Source organism: Sinocyclocheilus grahami, unplaced genomic scaffold (assembly GCF_001515645.1).
Source record: "Sinocyclocheilus grahami isolate Dianchi unplaced genomic scaffold, SAMN03320097.WGS_v1.1 scaffold409.1, whole genome shotgun sequence".
NCBI lineage: Eukaryota > Metazoa > Chordata > Actinopteri > Cypriniformes > Cyprinidae > Sinocyclocheilus > Sinocyclocheilus grahami.
This window is the reverse complement of record NW_015505588.1, coordinates 516,728-536,406: the sequence shown is the minus strand read 5'-3', so window position 1 is coordinate 536,406 and position 19,679 is coordinate 516,728. Positions and strand designations below refer to the sequence as shown.

General features: G+C 35.9%; 1 protein-coding gene across 2 annotated transcripts; it reads right to left on the bottom strand.

The window, feature by feature from the left end:
- Nucleotides 1–1,938: 1,938 nt before the first annotated feature.
- On the bottom strand, nucleotides 1,939–18,668 carry tapt1a (transmembrane anterior posterior transformation 1a). 2 transcript variants are annotated; one of them, XM_016232285.1, is made up of 15 exons: nucleotides 18,436–18,668; nucleotides 16,948–17,096; nucleotides 13,936–14,054; nucleotides 12,430–12,462; nucleotides 8,784–8,946; nucleotides 8,383–8,518; nucleotides 7,983–8,080; nucleotides 7,776–7,845; nucleotides 6,162–6,242; nucleotides 5,498–5,607; nucleotides 5,281–5,340; nucleotides 5,069–5,137; nucleotides 4,735–4,811; nucleotides 3,731–3,894; nucleotides 1,939–3,602 (listed from the first exon to the last, which is right to left on the bottom strand). In XM_016232285.1, exons 1-15 carry the CDS (start codon nucleotides 18,632–18,634, stop codon nucleotides 3,358–3,360), a joined length of 1,773 nt encoding a protein of 590 aa, XP_016087771.1. In that variant the 5' UTR covers nucleotides 18,635–18,668; the 3' UTR covers nucleotides 1,939–3,357. The 2 variants fall into 2 exon arrangements, with proteins under 2 accessions (XP_016087771.1, XP_016087772.1); XM_016232286.1 differs by lacking the exon at nucleotides 12,430–12,462.
- Nucleotides 18,669–19,679: the final 1,011 nt, after the last annotated feature.

The window sequence follows — 19,679 nt, the reverse complement described above, 5'->3', positions numbered from 1 at the left end:
CCATTCCTCAGTTTAAACTTTTTTTTTTTAGACAAAGGATTTAATAAATTTAATTATTAAAAATTAATAATAAAATATTAATACATTTTGTGGTATTAGATGGTTTATCTCACTTTAACTAAATAATTTATATCAAAATGCTCTAATGCCTAACAACGGCAGTGTTATATAATCGGTGCACTGTTTCTTTTTTTTGGGGGGGGGGGGTAAAAATAGCTGAACCAAAATGGCATTGTGGACACCTGACACTGCTTTACTACGGAAGATCTTATTTAGGCTATTTTGGTTTTGAGCATTAACACGCATTAAGAACTTGGTGGAAGCTAGTTGTCATGGTAAATTCTCCACGGTTTTATTACTTTGACCATTCCTTGTAAACATGTTTATTTTATCTGGTGGACTGAACAGGTGGAACATCATTGACAAACTAACATCCATCATTATAATGTTAGAGGTCGAGTAGAACATCATTCTGGATCAGCATCTTTCGTTGGTCCTGGAACAAATTTTCCTGTCAAACAAACAGTTCTACTGCAAACTATTAAGCTACCTCTAAAATGATAGGGAGATTGACAGGGTTGATAAAAACATTGTTCAAGCCCTAAAATCTGATTTTTATTTCGGAATATTGGTGAAATCAGTCTCCAGAGTCATAGCAGGGGAGAATATGAGATGCTGTTACATAAGCAACACATGTGGGGGATTTTCATTTCAAACATTTGGATTTTATCTACTTGTTCAGCTTTTCATGTATTAGCCAACAAGTTCACCCACTGAGTGGGCTCACATCTCTTAAAACATGACTCATTTTATTCTGATTTTATTAAGACATCAAAGGCATTAAAACAAACAAGAACACAAAGTACTTTGTGTATTTCATTCATATGCACAGCTTAAATACACAGAGAGACTATATTACACTAATGTCATCAAGTCTAATTTAATTTGACATTATTGATATACATTGCAGTTATCTTCCATAACTGTTATGTCTCTTTTTACTTTGCAAGTCCACAAGGCCAATGGAAGTCTATCTACAGCAAAAGTCCTTTAATTGTAAACCAGGCATGTTATTCTTTCACTATATTCTGGGAAACAACTGCTTAATTCATAAAGAATGCGAGTGAGGTTCAGAATGTTGTGTGTACATGATATCAGAGCAGGACTTCACTTGATTAAATTCTCTTTCTAGCTGTGGATTAAAGGATTCTGTGAAGAATGCAATGGCTGCAGAATGTTCTGTGTGTCAGACATTGTTGAACAAAGACAAAATCCAACAGTGTCAAACCCCCGACGGCCTGTTTGGACAAGAAATGGTTCTTTTACGAAATAGCAAGCAGGACAATGACAGATTACCATGGTCACATCAGAGGGCAACCACACTGTTTAGTCCTGCAAAGTACTCTCAACAACAAATACATTGAGATGTAACACACCATTAAGGTTATCTACTACTGAAATTTCTAAAGGATTTCTTTATTCTAAATGGCCATACAGTTGCCTTAGAAACAACCTACTGCTCTATCTCCTCCGTGCTTACTGTATGTCTTAGTGTCAAGTAGCTACCTGCTATCTGGAGGTCTTGATGGAGAAGGACAGTGAGGTTTGTTGTGGGAGTAGGGGAGGTAAACATTACCTCATATACATGGAAATGGAAATGGAGATGCGAGGCGGCTGAGGGCAGATTTACTAGCCGTCCATCACCATTGGTGAATTCTGTAGGAGAAAAGGTCACAAAGTGGCAGATTACTGTCTCAGGCTGTCGGATACATGGGCGCAGTTTAATACCAGAGCGTAGCATGGAGAATGCATTCTGACTGATTAAACTACAAGGTGAATAAAAACTGTAAAATACTTACAATATGACCACCAGTCACAGCACCAAAAACATACACGTTTCTGTATAAACTCTTGTAATATAAAACATGGCACAAATTACAAAACAACTTTTATTTGCTGTCCCAAAAACAGGGATGGAATTACATAAAAACAAATGGTTTAGTCTTTAGCATTATGGTACATTTTAAAAACAAAAAATGAGAACACACCGTGAGGACAACTATCTGTGCAACCCTGTTCAGAATCTCTCCAAAAATAGTCATTACATTTTTACAATGGAAATAAAACAAAATACAATATACTGAAATGCAAATTATGCACACTTCAGACCATGGCAGGAACACTTCTCAAAAAACTAATTTTCAGTCAAAAGAGAATGACGGAATATCCATTTTCAAGTGACTTGTCATTTGGTACCTCTGCACCTCATGACTATACTGGAGGCAAATTCTAGACATAGGCTGTACAGACTTAGATTGACAGTCAACTTTCCTCACCTTCCAAGCAACATTATAAAACAGTATAAACATGATACTGAACTATTAATTACTGGATAATAATTTAATTACATTTAAAACAACAAACATTAATTATATCAAACAATAGTCTCTCAGTATATGATTGGTCACAGATGATTTGAATTTCAAAATACACTAACAATGTGCATTCGAAAAACACTCATTTTGTTACACTATATGAAACAGTTATTTGCTCTTTCATAACTGGTGTAAACTTTCATAATTAGAAACACAAAAATACTCTGTACAGCTTAAGACAAAGTGGTAAATCAGTGCAAAGTTAAGTCAGCTGGATTGGCACCACGGATATTATACAGAGCTGAATTATCAAGCAGCCTGGCATTAGTTTAGCTAAACCTTCCCTTTCTGTGAGTCATGTGTTTTAAAGAAATGTATGCGTTACAATACAGACTTCAACTGAAACAAATAATACCTTTACAAGTTCTAAAAATAAATATTTGCCAGACTGATCAATTCTAATGGCAGCATTATTGGCAAACCCGTTTAGCATGTTATTCTAAGCCAAAAGTGTGCGAATATATACAACTTTATCTATTTATATGCATCAGTTGTAAATTACTCAATTGATTTTTTTCTAGTGTTTAAAAACAGTAATTTATCCTTTTTAGTTTCCACTTAAAGATAAAAGGTCTGGTTTGTAAGAAGTTCATGCCTTGTTTATTGTTCCAAGTTTTTCCTGATAAAATCGAGACAAATTTATCCTAAAGCAACATATACTGGATTCCACGTCATGTGATATATGCCAGGCTGCCAAGGGTGAACAGACTCATTTTGATTTGAAATGCTTTACGCACAAGATCTGCTTCCTTTGGTAGATATTCCACAGAAGTGGAAGCAGAGAGGACGGCAAAACGAGTAATTTAAACAGTAGCCACCTCTGAAGAACTCCCTCGAAAGCCTTTGCAATTATTTCAGACTCAGACTCTGAGTCTTCTCCACTTTCGTTCCTGAGCAGTTACTATGGTGGTGGGGTTAAAGTTCATCCGATTCGGTTGCCGCATATTGTGAAGCGGTCGATCTCCAACAGATCTTTTTTGGTGGTTTTGTGTTTAAGTTCAGTAGATTGTGGCGTCTCGCTGCTGCTCTCCTCTGGTTTAGCAGGAGAATCTGGGGGCGGGTCACTGGTCACCTCAGTTACAGGAGGTGGAGCCGGGGGAAAAGACTTCGCTCTTGGGCTCGGCTGCTTGGTGATGGAGGTGGAGGGTCGCTGCACTTTAGGTTCAGCTAAAAAGAACAAGAAAAAGAGCAACATGATTCTTTGAAAATTCCCTTAGCACCAAAAATAGGAGTCACATGAGTTTGAGAAACAGTGACAGAATGTCTGAACTATTGAATAATCAAACTGGTGTTACCTGAGGGTGGGGGAGATTTGGCAGGGTTTGCTTTCTTGGGCGTTTGTTTAGAGGTTTGAGCAGTCGGTCTTTCAAACAGCTTACCCTCCATGTTAGCTTCCTTCACATAGTGACAGGACTTGCCCAGAATAACTATACTATTTAACACTTTCATTGTTATCAACCTACAGAACCAAACAAAACAATCAAAAATGTATAATTACAATCTTGCATTGGGCAGGCTACTCACAAAATGTTGCTAACTACTCTACTATCAACTACTTTGGCTAAAAATTACAGCAAACCACACTACATTAAGCAGTTTTTTACTTAAAATACACTACCATTTAAAAGTTTTGGTTCTGAACATTTTGAAACAAATCAATGTATCATTTCATGCATTTATCTGGTCAAAAAACACAGTACAGTAATATTGTGAAATGTTATTGGAATTTAAAAACTTTTTTCTATTTTTAAATATAATTTGATGGCAAAGCTGAATTTTCATCAGTCTTCAGTGTCACATGATCCTTCAGAAATCATTCTAATATGCTGATTATGGTGGTTTTGAAACATTTCTTATAATCATGAATTTTGAATAGTTGCTTAAAATTGTTGTGGAAATGTGCTGCTTTTTTCAGGAATCAGCATTTATTTGAAACAGAAATCTTTTAAAATATTAACATAGTTTTTGCAGTCACTGTTAATCAATTCAATGCATCTCTGCAGAATAAAAGTAGTCATTTCTTCAGAACAAAAATAAATAGAATTTACTGACCGCAAACCTTTCCCTGCAACTTAATCATATTGCATTGCTACATGATTTCAAAACTATAGCAGTACAACCACCTCTAATGAAGAAACCGGCCAAAACTGCTCACAGAATGTTCACAGACGTACATTTACACAGTTTGAAAACAAAACAATCAAATACTCTAGGTCTGTAGAGATTATGTTGCATGCTAAGTGATGCAGTCAAAATTACACATTATGTGATACCATACACTTTGAGGTAATTCATTTACCCAAGATAAAAGAGGAGCAGACACACAGATGAGAGAGCGCCCTGGATCTTCACGGAGCTCATTACCACTCGAATCAACTGACGGAGACAAAAACAAAACCATCTTCAGCATCACATATGCAATGTGTTAGTCTTGAATAATACCAGTAACATATAATTGGTTGTTTAATGTGTTATTTTGCAGTTTGGAATTAGTATGTTGGTAAACATGAAAATACATAGTAAAAAAAATATTTATATTGTTTCAGACATTATTTTTTGGCTACCTTACAAATGAATCCATATAGATATGTGCAATAATAACCCGAGTAGTAAAACAAGTGAAAACATCTCACCAGTACAGCAAGAGGCAAAGGAATGAAGCCCATCCTTCTTGCGACTGAATCGCTGTAGTCCGTGTAGGCCTGTCCATGAATCAACCACATTTCCTATTTATAACCTTTTTTTTCCCTTTTTATGCTGGTTACAGATACTGGGATAGTTTTTTTTTTAAATAAGTATTTAAAAATGAATATATACTACATCCATAATTTAAACTTTTACTTACATTCTGTTGTCGACTGCTGACAAGTTCAAAGGCCAAGCTGGCTTTATATTCACTGTAGACCTAAAGAACATGATGGGAATGCAAAGTTCATATGTGGTGCTTATATTTAGGGCTATGTTAGTGCACTTTGTTAGCACACTTTACAGCCCCGTCCATGTGCACTTGTGGTTTTGAGATGGATTATTTTGAAAATCAAGTACAAATCTGTGGCTCTCACATCAGCTGTGATATCATTGAATTTAGTGATGAAAGCGTGCTTGACGATGTCAACCGCAACTTCAGACATGATTACCATGAAGACGTCAGGAAGCAGCACCCAGAGGTGATCTACGAGCAATATCAACACTGTTAACAGATTAACCAAGCATTGTTGAAAATTTGCTGAAAATGTACTTATCCTCAAGCCATTCAAGTTGTAGATGAGTTTGTTTCTTCATCAGAACAGTTTTGGAGAAATTCAGCATTACATCACTTGCCCAGCAATGGATCCTCTGCAGTGAATGGGTGCCATCAGAATGAGAGTTTAAACAGCAGATAAAAACATCACAATAATCCAGGTAAATTTGTGGATTATTGATGTTTTTCAGCTATTTGGACTCTCATTCTGTTTTAATTAAGAAACAGACTTATCTACATATTGGATGGCCTGAGGTTGATACATTTTCAGCACATTTTCATTTTTGGGTGAACTCGGCCTATTCCTCTAGGTAAGTTCCACCATAATGAATCTTATTGGATCTTGCTCATAAAGATGCCACATATATAAAAGCTAGATACTGATGCTACAATAAACCAACTACTAGTCTAAAAAGAAAACAGATTGCACTTTAAAAATGCCTGCATTTTCAATTAAGAGTTTTAATCAGAGTCTTAATCCGGACCTGAGTTCCAGGAAAACTGCTCCATGTTCCTCAGGCACACGATGAGGAGCAAAATGTAATTGGTAAACCGCTCCTTGATATCTGTAGGACAGAAATATAAACACATAACATATAAGCAACACAAATTCTGTACGTTATATTCACAAAGCCCCACTCTCTCCAATCCCAGCAAAATGTGAGGGGAAACGACGATCAACAAATAAAGCTTTCAGCTTGTAAGACTTCAAAGGATGGTAATGCGTGCGATGCACGCATTGTTTGCAGCAGGTTGTGTATGAATAGTAACTTGGGGAATTATTCCATCACAAAGGCTTGAATGGACGACCACAAGACTTAGTGGCCATTTGAAAGTGGGGCGATAGTAAACAGCGGAAGGGAGAATAGGTGCTGATTACAGTATATCAGCGTGTCTTTCATAAAGAGGATGGGTGCAGTAGGAAACTGGCACTCAAACGAGACCACAGTCTGTCAGCATCTCACAGAGCGTTATCAGAAAGCTCTTGAGAGCTTTGATTAGCATTTCAAAAAGATGCTATAATGTTTCTGAGTCAGCCCACACACAACGTTCAAGGCTGCACCTTCACCTGCCTTGCGATCAAAGACTCTCTAAGTGATTAAGATGACATACACTCTACTAGTTGCTTTGAATAACCAGAACTGAGGCACACTGCTGTAATATTCCCAATCCACATTTAAAGCATGTTGTACAAAAAAAAGGGAATTAACCATTTTTTGGGAGAATTTGCTTGGTTGGTAATATAGTATTCTTTGCAGCACCTTAAATAACATGAATATAGTAAATCAATAGTACCTTGACACACACACAGTTTGGAGTCAGTAGGAGTATTTTATGCAAACTAGGGCTGAATTTATTTTAAACCAGTAAAAACACTGAAATATTTTTAAATATTACTGCAATTTAAAATAACTTTTCTATTTTAAAATGTAATTTATTCCTGAGTTTTCAGCAGCCATTACTCCAGTCTTTAGTTTCACATGATTCTTTAGAAATCATTCTAATATGCTGACTTGATGTTTAAGAAACATTTCTTATCATCAATGCTAAAAAGCCATTGCTGCTTAAGATTTTTGAAAAAATATATATATTTTTTTTCAGATTCCTTGATGAATAGAAAGTTAAAAAGAACAGTATTTCTTTGAAATAGAAAAAACTGTAATATTACAAATACCTGTACTGTCACTTTTCAATTCAATTCAATTCAATTCAAGCTTATCTGTATAGCGCTTTTCACGATGCAAATCGTTGCAAAGCAGCTTTACAGAAAATTTAAGTTTCTACATTATATTTAGTAATAGCTTATCAGGGGTGACTATCTCAATGTGATGTCCATATGGCAGAAATGTACGGTAAAAATCAAGCAGTTAGTTAATGCCATGTAATGCACAATTTGGTAGTACTTTTGATCAACTTGCAATGCATCCCTGCTGAACAGGAGTATTTATTTATTTCCAAAAAACTGACCCCAAACTTTGAAACCATAGTGTATATTAAATTCTCACAGTAATAACATCTGACATCAATCTAGTATGTGATTACCCTGAATAACTAATTGAGCCCACTATAACTAGGTAGATTTTGGGACTTTGACTCACCACTGTTGGACATCTGAAAGAGATTGTTCTTCTCAAACTTCTTGAACACACTTCCCTTGATTTCCACAAACTGAAACGTGAACAAACACGAGCTTATAAAAACTCTGATTACACCATTTTTAAATGTCTACAGTGACACAATAACTGGATGATTCTGACGATTATGTTGTCTGCACATAAAATGTTTATCTGTGCGTTTATACTCACATTGTTGGACATCATAATGGTGAGCAGAGATTTGTTATGCGAGTTAAAGGCCACATTTAGTGTAGAGGCTTGGACCATGATGAGGATGGCATGCAGAACTGAGACAAATATAAATTGAGGAAAACAACTGTATTAAATATTGAGTTGTATAATACTGAATCAGATCCATCAGGATATCATTTACAACAAAATCTCTATAAGAAAAAACAAAACAAAACAAGAAATCAGACAAATTCTGACTAAATGAGACATATGACCAGGGCTGATAAAAAAACCCAAATGAACTACTACACCACGTTCAACATCAATATGGAAATAAAGAGCAATGATACCAACACTAAATTATGACATATCTTATATTCTGAGCACTGCAGACTTCTTGTATAACAAAAAAGGATACAGACATAGAAGACGGCCATGAAGAAATGGGGAATGACTCCAATGTGGGCTCTTTTCCGTGACTTTGGTTCAGTGGCCGTCCAGTAGAGAGCGTCTAGAATGTCTTGTCCAAATGATGAGAAGAGACGGTCTGCCACCTGAGAGATGAAATGACAGACATTTACTTCACCCAAAATTAAAATGTCAATACAGAGCCTGATGCTCATCTAAACCTTGTATGCTGCTTTATGCTATATGGAAACGATGCATGAACATTCTTCATAGTGTTTAGCATACAGGTTTGAAACAAACCAAGAGTGGGTTAAAAAAAAGATTACATTTTTAGGTGATTAATTCCTTTATCACATGATCCCAGAGACCCATGATCCAGTAAATGAAATGGGTTTGAGGGCTGTTCAGTACCTCCAGCATGTTGTAGATGATGTAGAGTTTGATGACAGACTGGCCGCGGATCAGGTGGTACATCATGGCGTAGTCGACGTAGTGCATCATGGAGTAACAGAGCACCATTATTAAACCTTTCAGCAGGTCACACACCTGAGCCGGCTGCAGGAACCGAGAGCCACTGATAAACACAAACACACAGCAGAAGTGTAGCAAACAGGCCTGAGAGTCAGAACAAGTTGCAGAAAAAGCTAAAACACATTAATTATAAATAGCACATATGAGTTTACAAAATGAGGCCAAATGCAATGATTACACACATCAGCTTCAAAACAGCACCGCACTGAAAGCACTGGCTTTCTTTCAAACCAGAGAAATGTACAGACGGGCATTTCTTCAACTACAGCCAAGGGACTAACTAACAGACTTCACATTCTCTTTTTGTACGAATGTCAAAATGAAAATGGTCTTATCACCATTTGCTACATTTTTGTCTAGATTATTATATTTCCTTTGTCCAAGACCCAGATTTTAAATGTTTGATTAAAATGTTCATTTTTTACATTTTCAAAACTATGACGACCCAAACACAGAGTGAAATATTCAATATTTAGTGTTAAAATTATTTATATATTTTTTTTCTGTGAAAGCTGGACATGCCAAAAGACCATTTAAAATGGCAAAAGAGATCACAAGATCAAAGACGCTTGCAGTTGAAGAAACACCCAGAGAAAACATCAAGGACCAACTCAAAACCCATGCAGATGTTTGATGTATGGTCTTCATGTACAGACAATGAGAAAAAAATAACATAAGTTTAGTATTGACATCTATCACACCCTGCTTAGTTCACAGTTAAGACACTTTCTGCAGAAAACTAATGAACGGAAGGTATCAGATTTATTCGAGGAGCTGAGCTGTGATTCAGAGGTGTGATTCAGAGGTGTGTACAGATCCTGCGTCTTGGGTGTGGGTGGGAGAATAAAAAAGGAAAAACTAGACGGATGTTTCATTTTCACTTGAGGCATCACACTCCCACTCACGAGGAGGAATCTACACAAACATCCTCAGGAAAACAGCAAGACTGAGAACTGGCAATAAAAAGCTGAAAGAAGCTGGGCTTTTTTTGTCATACAAAGATTATGATCGTCCGACTCCCCCATACACAAAAAAGTGTGATACCATGGTACAAAAATAAATTAATAGTAAATGTCCTTTTGGCAAGGTAGTGCCAAAGGAAAACATATACACTACTGTTCAAAATGTTTTTGTATGCACTAAGGCTGCATTTATTTGGTCAAAATACAGTAGAATGTCTTTACTGTCAATTAAAAGATCCTTGATAAATAAAAGTATTCATTTATTTTTTCTTTAATCTTACTGACTCCAAACTTTTGAACAGCAGTGTAGTTTTTTGACAAAGCAAATGACGAATCAGAGATGGTTTACTTTCTGAGAATAACTGTAAAGCTCAAACACTACTTTATTAGGGGTGTAATGGTATACGTATTCGTATACGAAAATGTTCGATAAGGATCTTTTGGTTTAACCACTGCATGAGTGGAACTTCAATGGAAAATTCCAGTTTTACATATTGCTACTTTTGATAAGAAACAAAGTCTCATCTTCCAGTCCATTTTTTTCAGGAAACTGAAACAATGAATGCCGTTTTGGTGCTCTTTGATGTGTCGTGACAGATCACTGTTCAAACAGCTGTGCAGAGTGCAAGTGAGTGTGATCATCCCTTCCTCTTACTAGTGCAAAATAAACATGAATGAACATCCCATGACTCATGTAATCACTCAATCAGTGTTTCAACTGCGGAAAGATGTCAAAACAAAATGTCACGTAGAATTTAATTTACCTCGGGCAAGTTAATTTAAAAACTGCATTATGTGCAATTTACATGTTAGCATACAATTTTTTTAATTGAGTGTTGATTATTATATTGTACCAAACCATCATATTTGTGTACCATTACACCCCTATATATTAGTATAAATATAATACAAAATTTTTTATATATTTTTAAAAATATTTAGCCTACATTTTAAATATGAAATTCATATAAAGTGGCTCATACTCAAAGTTGACAGCTGGGATAAGAAATCTGTCTCTCTGTAAGCATACTAAGCACATACTGATATTTGCCTTTCATCTGCTCCAGCTTCTGCTTGTGCTAAAGTGCCAGGCTTATGTGTAAGAAAACTTTTGTCCTTTATATCCTTGACTCATGTTGAAGAAATGAGATGCAGAATTGTAATGCTGAATGGTTTTAAAGGAACACTCCACTATTTTTGAAAATAGGATAATTTTCCAACTCCCCTAGAGTTAAACAGTTGAGTTTTACCGTTTTCGAATCCATTCAGCTGATCTCCGGGTCTGGCAGTAGCACTTTTAGCTGTAGCTTAGCATAGATCATTGAATCTGATTAGACCGTTAGTATCTCGCTCAAAAATGACCAAAGAGTTTCTATATTTTTCCTATTTAAAACTTGATTCTTCTGTAGTTACATCGTGTACTAAGACCGACGGAAAATGAAAAGTTGCGATTTTCTAGGCCGATATGGCTAGGAACTATACTCTCATTTCGGCATAATAATCAAGGAACTTTGCTGCCGTACCATGGGTGCAGCAGGCGCAATGATATCACGCAGTGCCTGAAAATAGTCCCCAGCACGCTCCCTGTGCAAGCAGGTGGTCACGTTGATTATGTTGACAGAAGTTCGCCTATTTTCAGGCGCTGCATAAGTTGGAGTTGGAAAATGAGCCTATTTTCAAAAATAGTGGAGTGTTCCTTTAATTCTGCAATGAACTGTCCTGAAAGGCTACTGTGATATTACTTGAAGGATCTTATTCATTATGAGGGGTCCTAAAGGTAACAGTATATTAGATCAAGATTTTACCAAAACATGAGTGTGACGTGTAAGCTCTTCAATTACATTTAAATAGGAATATTTCTACACATAATCTCTTGAAGCTGGAAATGTGACTGTGAGGTATTAATACAATTTTTAAGTGTAGCTACGGATCTTAGGATTCAGTTAAACCTCTTTGCAGTTTGATTAAAGCGAAGGGAAAAGTCGCTATGACTTAGGAGATCCTGACCAAATACACCAGAGTAGAAAGTAAAAAAAAACTCTCTTTTAACTGCTTTCCTGTAGGTAAAAACAGTATAAACCAGCCTACAGTGGTTTGCTGGTCTTGGATGGTCACCAAGCTAGTCTACTTAGATTTTGTTTTGGCAGCTGGTTAGTTGGCCAACAAGCTAAAGTAAATCAGATTAAACTAGCTAACTAAACTCTGCAAACCATCTTAGGCTGGTTTAAACTTACATTTATTTTTTTTTCCAGTAGGATGTTGTGTAATGTAGCACTTCTATGTCACACTGGCGCCAGACACACAGTCATGAAACACAAACACTGCCAGCCAAAAATGACACTTGACAGTTCAAAATGAAACCTCTTCACTTGCCAGCAGCTGAGAGTTAAAATTAAATCTACTGCACCATCATATCGTAAGCTAAAAGAGAGTTATCTCTGCCAGCGACATACACACTCTACCAGGTTGGCAAATGCTTCAGTGCCATGCTCGTTATATAAATCATATGGATCAAACAGAATGAAGGATGGGATTGTATGAAACTTTGAAGGCAGGTGTCCTACCTGCTCTGTCTGCAATAAGGGCAAACATTAGCGCTAATGGGAGGAGGGAGAGGCACACATTAGGCATTATACTGTATCTGATATGAGGAAAAGTCAATAATAACTAGGGCTGTGCAATTAATCGCATGCGATTGTAATGCGCATCTCGTCAGTAAAGCTGGTTCTGTGATTGGTAGTAAATCGCCATCACCTGCTTTCAGATGGAGCGGCATTGAATACACAGAGCTGTAGTTCACTGACAAGCTAGGCAATATCGCATTCATAATCGAATGCGATTAATCTGCGATTATGAACGTTACCAATCACGGAACCGGCTTTACAGATGAGATGCGCACACACTCCACTCCTTTCTTGTGGTTTGAAGACACTTTTTGCTGCTAAAGCCAAGTGTATACTGCACTCGTTTACACTCTGTGTAAAACGCTGTTATTTGTCAGATTACATGACAGTGCCCCAGTGAGATCTTAGGTAAGAGCCATGGCAGACTGAATGACAAAGTATATTTTATGTTTGTGAAGTGTGTGTTTCCAACAACTAAATGGCCGTTTTAGTTAAACGTGACATTTTAATTTACATGTGATATTGAAGTCATATTGCACAAACTCAGTAATGTTGGCAAAGTTGTTCATGAAAGACGACAAAAGCACGGCAAGAGTCGGTGTGTCAGGAGTCAATTGTTGATGGGCAACTGAGGTCACTGACTTCATTGCAAGCTTGAGGTAATTTTGATGGTATAATCATAATGTGATAGGAACACTATGTTGAGCATCACGTAGATAAGTTAGTATCAACATTTTTAACTAAATGTCTTTCTCTTTCTCCTTTGTAATAAAAAACTAACAATTACCAAAATTAGTCTCAGGTAGCAAAACAAAATTATGCCACAGTGTGCACCTGGCTTTATTTGAATCAAATTTTCAGCTGTAAGATGACTGGTAGTGAAACGTCTTCAAACATTAAGAAGTTCATCTGAAAATATACTACTGCTCAAAAGTTTGGGGTCAGTAAGATTTTCTTTGTTGAAAGGAATTTTGTAACATGCTTTTATTCAACAAGCTTGGATTAAACTGATCAAAAGAAACACATTGTTTTAGAAAAGATCTCTATTTAAAAAAAGAACATATTTTTAAAACTTTCTATTCATTAAATAATACTGAAAGAACCAGCACAACTGTTTTCAACATGCATAATAATAAGAAATGTGAGAATAAGAAAACACCAATCAGCATATTAGAATGAATTCTAAAGAATTATGTGACACTGAACACTGAAGTAATGGCTGCTGAAAATTCAGCTTTGCATGACAGGAATAAATTACATTTAAAATGAATATTAATAACATTTAACATTTTATATTGTAATCATATTTCACAATATTTCTGTATTTGCTGTATTTTTGCAACCTTTGTGAGCATAAAAGGTGAGCAAAAATAAAAAACAAATCCCCAAAATTTTGAATGCCAGTGTATCTTTTATTTTTGAGAGAGATATTGAGTATTGTGTTACCCAAGGCCGCAGCAGGGTATCGTCAACAGCCTCAGAAAGGCCAGTAAAGTTCTCAGGGGCAGCAGGGTGAACACGTACAGGAAGGCATCCAGACACAGGAAGATCCCGAAGATCATCAACTGTAGAAAGACACAAACAGAGACATTAGCACCTGCACACAGATATGCAATATGCAAAGCAGAAATTCATTTGTTTTTCATTGTGTTCATCAAGTTATACAGAAATAACTGTGACATCATGTTAAGGAAGCCCTTGGCCCTGAATCCTGATGCTTCACATGCTTGAGCGCACCGAGGCATGTAATGTGTTTAAGGAGATTTTGAATATGTCTGCCAGCAGTCAGTAACCTTAAAATATTTTCATCTTTAGGAGGCACTCCTCAGTTTCAGAGAAAGACTATTAAGAACAAATTAAAACGTTAACATGCACCACAAGCAACTGGCTCTTTAAAGTCTAAGACGAGTTTTTTTACCAGCAGCTATAAAACAAAGAGAGCTTGTTAGGAGACGAACACAGACCACTAGAACCCTCTCAACAAAGCACAAAGAAAATAAAAGGCAATGGAAGATAAATCAAGACAGGGCTTAACAATGAGGAGCTGTTCTGCAGGCCTGTAGTTCAGATAAGAGCTTGTAAAGACAATATTTTCATAGAACTTTCCATAAAATTTTATTCTGCATATTTGTACATGTATTTTTTCCCATTACATTCATGATTTCTGTACAAGAAAGTAATAAATAAATAGCTTATACCTATACATATTCTTTGCAATAATAACAGAAACTCTACAGCTACATATGTTACACTGTGATCACTAAAACATTATCAACATACTTTTGCATTGGTTGGTATACTTTATTTATTTACAAACACTTTTGCATTGGTTGGTATATATGTGTGTGTGTATATATATATATATATATATATATATACATACACACATCTTTGTATGTATCAAAATATTATTTACACTCCATTTAAACTTAAAAAATCTTTAAAAAATAAATACACTACCTTCATTGAAATTATTTTTATTCAGAAAAAAGCATTCAGTTAATCAAAAGTGACAGTTAAGAAATTAACATTATAAATGATTACAAATCAATGCTGTTCTTTTAAACTTTCTATTTATTAAAGAATCCTGAAAAGCAAATGCATCTCAGTTTCCACAAAAATATTAAGCAGCACAACTGTTTTCAACATTGATAAGAATTTCTTGAACACCAAATCAGCATATTATGACGATTTCTGAAAGATCATGTGAAAATTCAGCTTTGCCATCACAGAAATAAATAATGTTTTAGAATGTATTAAAATATATAATCGTTATTTTAAATTGTATATTTCACAATTTTCCTGTATTTTTGATAAAATAAATGTAATCTTGTTGAGCATAAGGCTTCTTACATTTTTAAAACGTTATCAAGCTTAAACTTTTGAAAATTTGAACAGTAGTGCAAATAGGCTATATGTTTTTGATAAAACCTCAGGCATTTAGTTTGCAAAGCATAAAAATCTACAAGTGTAAAATAAAGCAAAAACAAAGTACAGGGTGATAGGTCAAGTGACAGTTTCATCAGCTGGACCCATCAGCCATTCCTACTGTAGAGCTCTGCAAGATGATGAAAACATGGGCCCTACCTGCTCAGAGTGAACACACTGGCTGAAAGCAATCATTATTAGGTATGCAGCTTAACTTTTTACCAACTGCATGGTCTTTCCAGAAAAAGCATGCAACAACCTAAGAGAGAAGAACAGCAAAGCTGTTTCTGGCTTGTTTTGGTGTTCAGTCCATCTGTACTGACCAGGAATCAGAAGTTCCAGATCTAGCCTTTCACCTGTGCATTGCAAACATAATGAACAAACTGCTTCCAGGTCAGCAATGAACCCTCGTCTCACTGGTGTTTACAGAGTTTGCTGAGCTCTTTCTAGGGTTTGAGGGGTGAAGCACCTTCAGTGTCACGGAGCCGTCTTTGTGTGTGCAACTGTGCATACCTCAGCTGTCAACACAAACCTGAGTGTGATCCTGCGGACTTGAGCATGATGTAAAAATGCTATGTGAATATTTGAATTCAGACATATTGCCCATTATGTGAATCATTACCATCTCAATAATATTAGAAGTGTAACAAAATAAAAAGTATATAGTTTGAACCAGCTTAGTAGTTTTCCATAACTCAATGTCTCCATCTAGTGGCATTCAACACCTTTTGAGAAAGAGTGAGGCAGGAATATTTCACAGATTCAGGCTCTTTAATCTGAAATACTATTTTGATAACATCTAAAAAGCATTGAAATTACAGAGTTTTGGTCTATAATATATGATATATTAATATATTTTATAATATTAGATATATAATAATATCTGGACTTGTAATGTAAAATGATGCGACTGATGAGGCCTTATGAATAGGCCTACAGAATATTCTGCATACTCTGTATACTCATTTTGTTAAATGTATCGATAATATGATCAAATTAAAAATAAGAGTCAGGCATGTGATCAGCTACAGACCAAAAAAATAATAAATAAATAAATACATTACTAATGTAATATTACCACTGAGAAAATATATTTTATAATTTGTATTTTACAAATTAGAATACCAGTAATTACAATGTCAGTATTCATGGCGGCATTATTTTCCTTGCTTTCAAATGTTAAACTAAAGAGCTTTTATTTTTGGCAGAAAATCACTGGGAGACCTTAAAGCTTCTCTTTTGTTTATAAAATTTATAAATTGTCCTAATTAGAAATTTCAGAAAGTATTCATGCATGAAATGATACAAAAAATACAGCTAAAATTGTACTTGTAAGGATATGTATACACAGAGTAAAGCCTTACTACTATTAGTGCAGCAGGGAGACCGTGCCAAATTAGACAAATTCAAAGCAGTCCATTGTAGACATTTACTATCCGTCAAACATGTAACGTTTTTATTGCTTACATAGTGGACTCACATTTCTGCCTATGCGTATGATCAAATTTGAAGGTGAAGTTTTTGACTCACTCTCTCCAGCTCTCTGGGGATCCTCATGCAGGTGTAGACCTTTTCCCTCCGCTCAGTGTACTTGGCCTCGTTGTGCTCCAGGAAGTAGCCCCTGGTGAGCTCTGCACACATGAACCTCAGCAGAGACGGCTCGCCAGAGTCATCCGAGTCTGTGGGGTAGAGAGAAAAAAAGTGTTTCATGCTATTAAATTGATAAGTCAACATTTATAGTGATCAACAGAGTCATTTCGACATTTCTGCAAAAAGACAAGCATACAAACATCACAATATATCCATAACACAATATATAACACAATATATCCATAACAATTACTTAAACAAACTGGCAAGTGGTAAATAAATCAAGCATGTGAGTTGTGAGAAGATAATGATGATAGACAGGCTAACTATTTAGCCAGTACCTTGTCATTTTGACATTATTGACATCAGCCAATAACTGTGCCCATGTGACCAATTGATTCGGTCAGTGCAAAGTCTGATGGCAGCCTTGTCATGGGACAATAGACATTTTCTGTTTTCAAAATGTCAAACTTTAGAGATTTTTTTTTTATTTTTTTTTTTAGTAAACTTAAAATGTTTTGTTAGTAATTTTGTGATTAAAAACTCTATTTTTAAAGGTTGACTGAACTGTCAAATGCAGAAAAAGTTTGCATTACATAAATGAAGCAAAGCCAATTTTAGGCCATAGCAGTTTAAAATAATAAACAGCAAGAGCTTACAATGTAATGCAAGAACTTACAAAAACTTCAAGTAAAAACATTTTTGATTGTATAGAACTTATTATATTTGGTGAAAGAATTCTTTACACAACAATTCAAAAAATCCCTGAAGATGGCTGCCTCAAGTTTATGAGTTTTCGGAATTTATGTGATTTTTTTTTTAGGTGTATTATGTGTAACGTTATACAGTATATCTGTCACATTGATATTTAGGCAGTTGAATCGCTCAACCACTACAATGCAGTTTCAGAGTTGTGGATAGCAAGATGCGTTTGCACAGCTGCTATTTCCTGCAACACATTTTGACAGATAAGCAACAACTTTGTGCTAGTTTTGTCACTGCAATGCTTTCTGATTTACGGTAAATACCAGATAGGGGAAGAGCTAGAGATGTCAGCTTTTAAGTGCACATTTCTCTCTGGATGTGTTCCTAACACCATGTTTGGACCAGAACCAGAACCAGACAGGCTGTTTAAGAGAAACGAGACCTCAGATGACCCACTCAGGCTTCCCATGAGCACTTTAGACTAGACCTAAAGACTACAAGTATTTTGATTTCTGATGCATATGTTTAAAATGAATACAACAACATATATGCGCCCTGTAAACGACTGCTTAGCAAGAACGCTATCAGAATATTAGCCAAAACAACATTCAATTCAGATGTGGCCACATTAAAGAGACTGGTACATGCATTCGTAAATCCAGGGAAACTTGAAGCCACGTTGGAAGCAAAGGCGAAGGTCGGTTGTCAGATGCTCGCGCTCACCTGAATGCTCGTGCTGCTCGTCTTTAACGGCGGGCTTCTCATAACATCCGAGAGTTTCCGTCATTTTCGCCGCCGACCCAAAGACGTCTGTCTTCCTCGATATGGCTGCAGCAGCCCAGGGACATTTGACCCCTTTGTGATCCTCATTTTCGGGATCTTTTTCGTCTGACACCCCGCAGCCACACAGCGAATCCGCCATCTTCGCTGTGGCGTCATCACAGCACTCACGTGATGCTGATAAACAGTACACTGTTGCGATCAAATAAACTATGCAGCAGGTTATAGTAGAAATGATGTACATAAATAATTTTGAATTCTGAGTCGTTTTCTTTTTACAAAATAAATATTATAGTATATTTACGAATATTTTAATTGAAAATTAAAAATGCATAAATTGAAAAACCTGTATGTTTGTATTATTTTGTATATTTAGATGTTTTATATGATGCATTTCTTGCTTGTGTTATTTTGAATATTTAGATATGTTATATATTTATATGTTATATATATACACAGTGGTGGCCAAGATTTTTAGAACACTATTATTTTCACCAGCTAAACAATGGTTTTAAGTCAGTTATTTTTATCTTTTGCTGTAGTTGATTGCATCATAATAATTGCTGTTAATATTGTTCATCGTCTGTTTTATTACGTCTTATATTGATTTTTCCGTTCTGCTGGTTCGTCTGGTCAGAGGAGAACTGGCCCCCCGACTGAGCCTGGTTTCTCCCAAGGTTTTTTCTCCATTCTGTCACCGATGGAGTTTTGGTTCCTTGCCGCTGTCGCCTCTGGCTTGCTTAGTTGGGGACACTTCATTTCCAGCGATATCGTTGACATGATTGCAAAGATATTATTTAAACTGAGCTGGATGTTGACATCACTGAATTCAATGATGAACTGTCTTTAACTGAAAAATGAGTGTTTACTATTGTCATTTTGCAATATTGACACACTATTTTCCTAATTAATGCTGTTCAGTTGCTTTGACACAATCTGTATTGTTAAAAGCGCTATATAAATAAAGGTGACTTGACTTGACTGTAGTGTGTGCCAGTAGGAAATATCAGTTTACATTTACAAACTGACAAACTGAGACAGACTAAATCAAACGTCACCAACCTGCAAAGCTACCAGAGAAACAATGCGCAAGCGCACCTAGAGCAAAAGCTGTTTTAAACACAAAGGATGGTCACACCAAATGTTGATTTCATTTAGTTAATAGAAGTTAACTGATAAAGAAAATC

Coding starts and splice junctions, on each gene's coding strand:
- tapt1a (XM_016232285.1), bottom strand. CDS start 18,634: ATGGCGGATTCGCTGTGTGGCTGCGGGGTGTCAGACGAAAAAGATCCC. Junction 3,895..4,734: donor CTGCTCCTCTTTTATCTTGG/GTAAATGAATTA, acceptor TTGGTTCTGTAG/GTTGATAACAATGAAAGTGT. Junction 3,603..3,730: donor CAAATCTCCCCCACCCTCAG/GTAACACCAGTT, acceptor TGTTCTTTTTAG/CTGAACCTAAAGTGCAGCGA.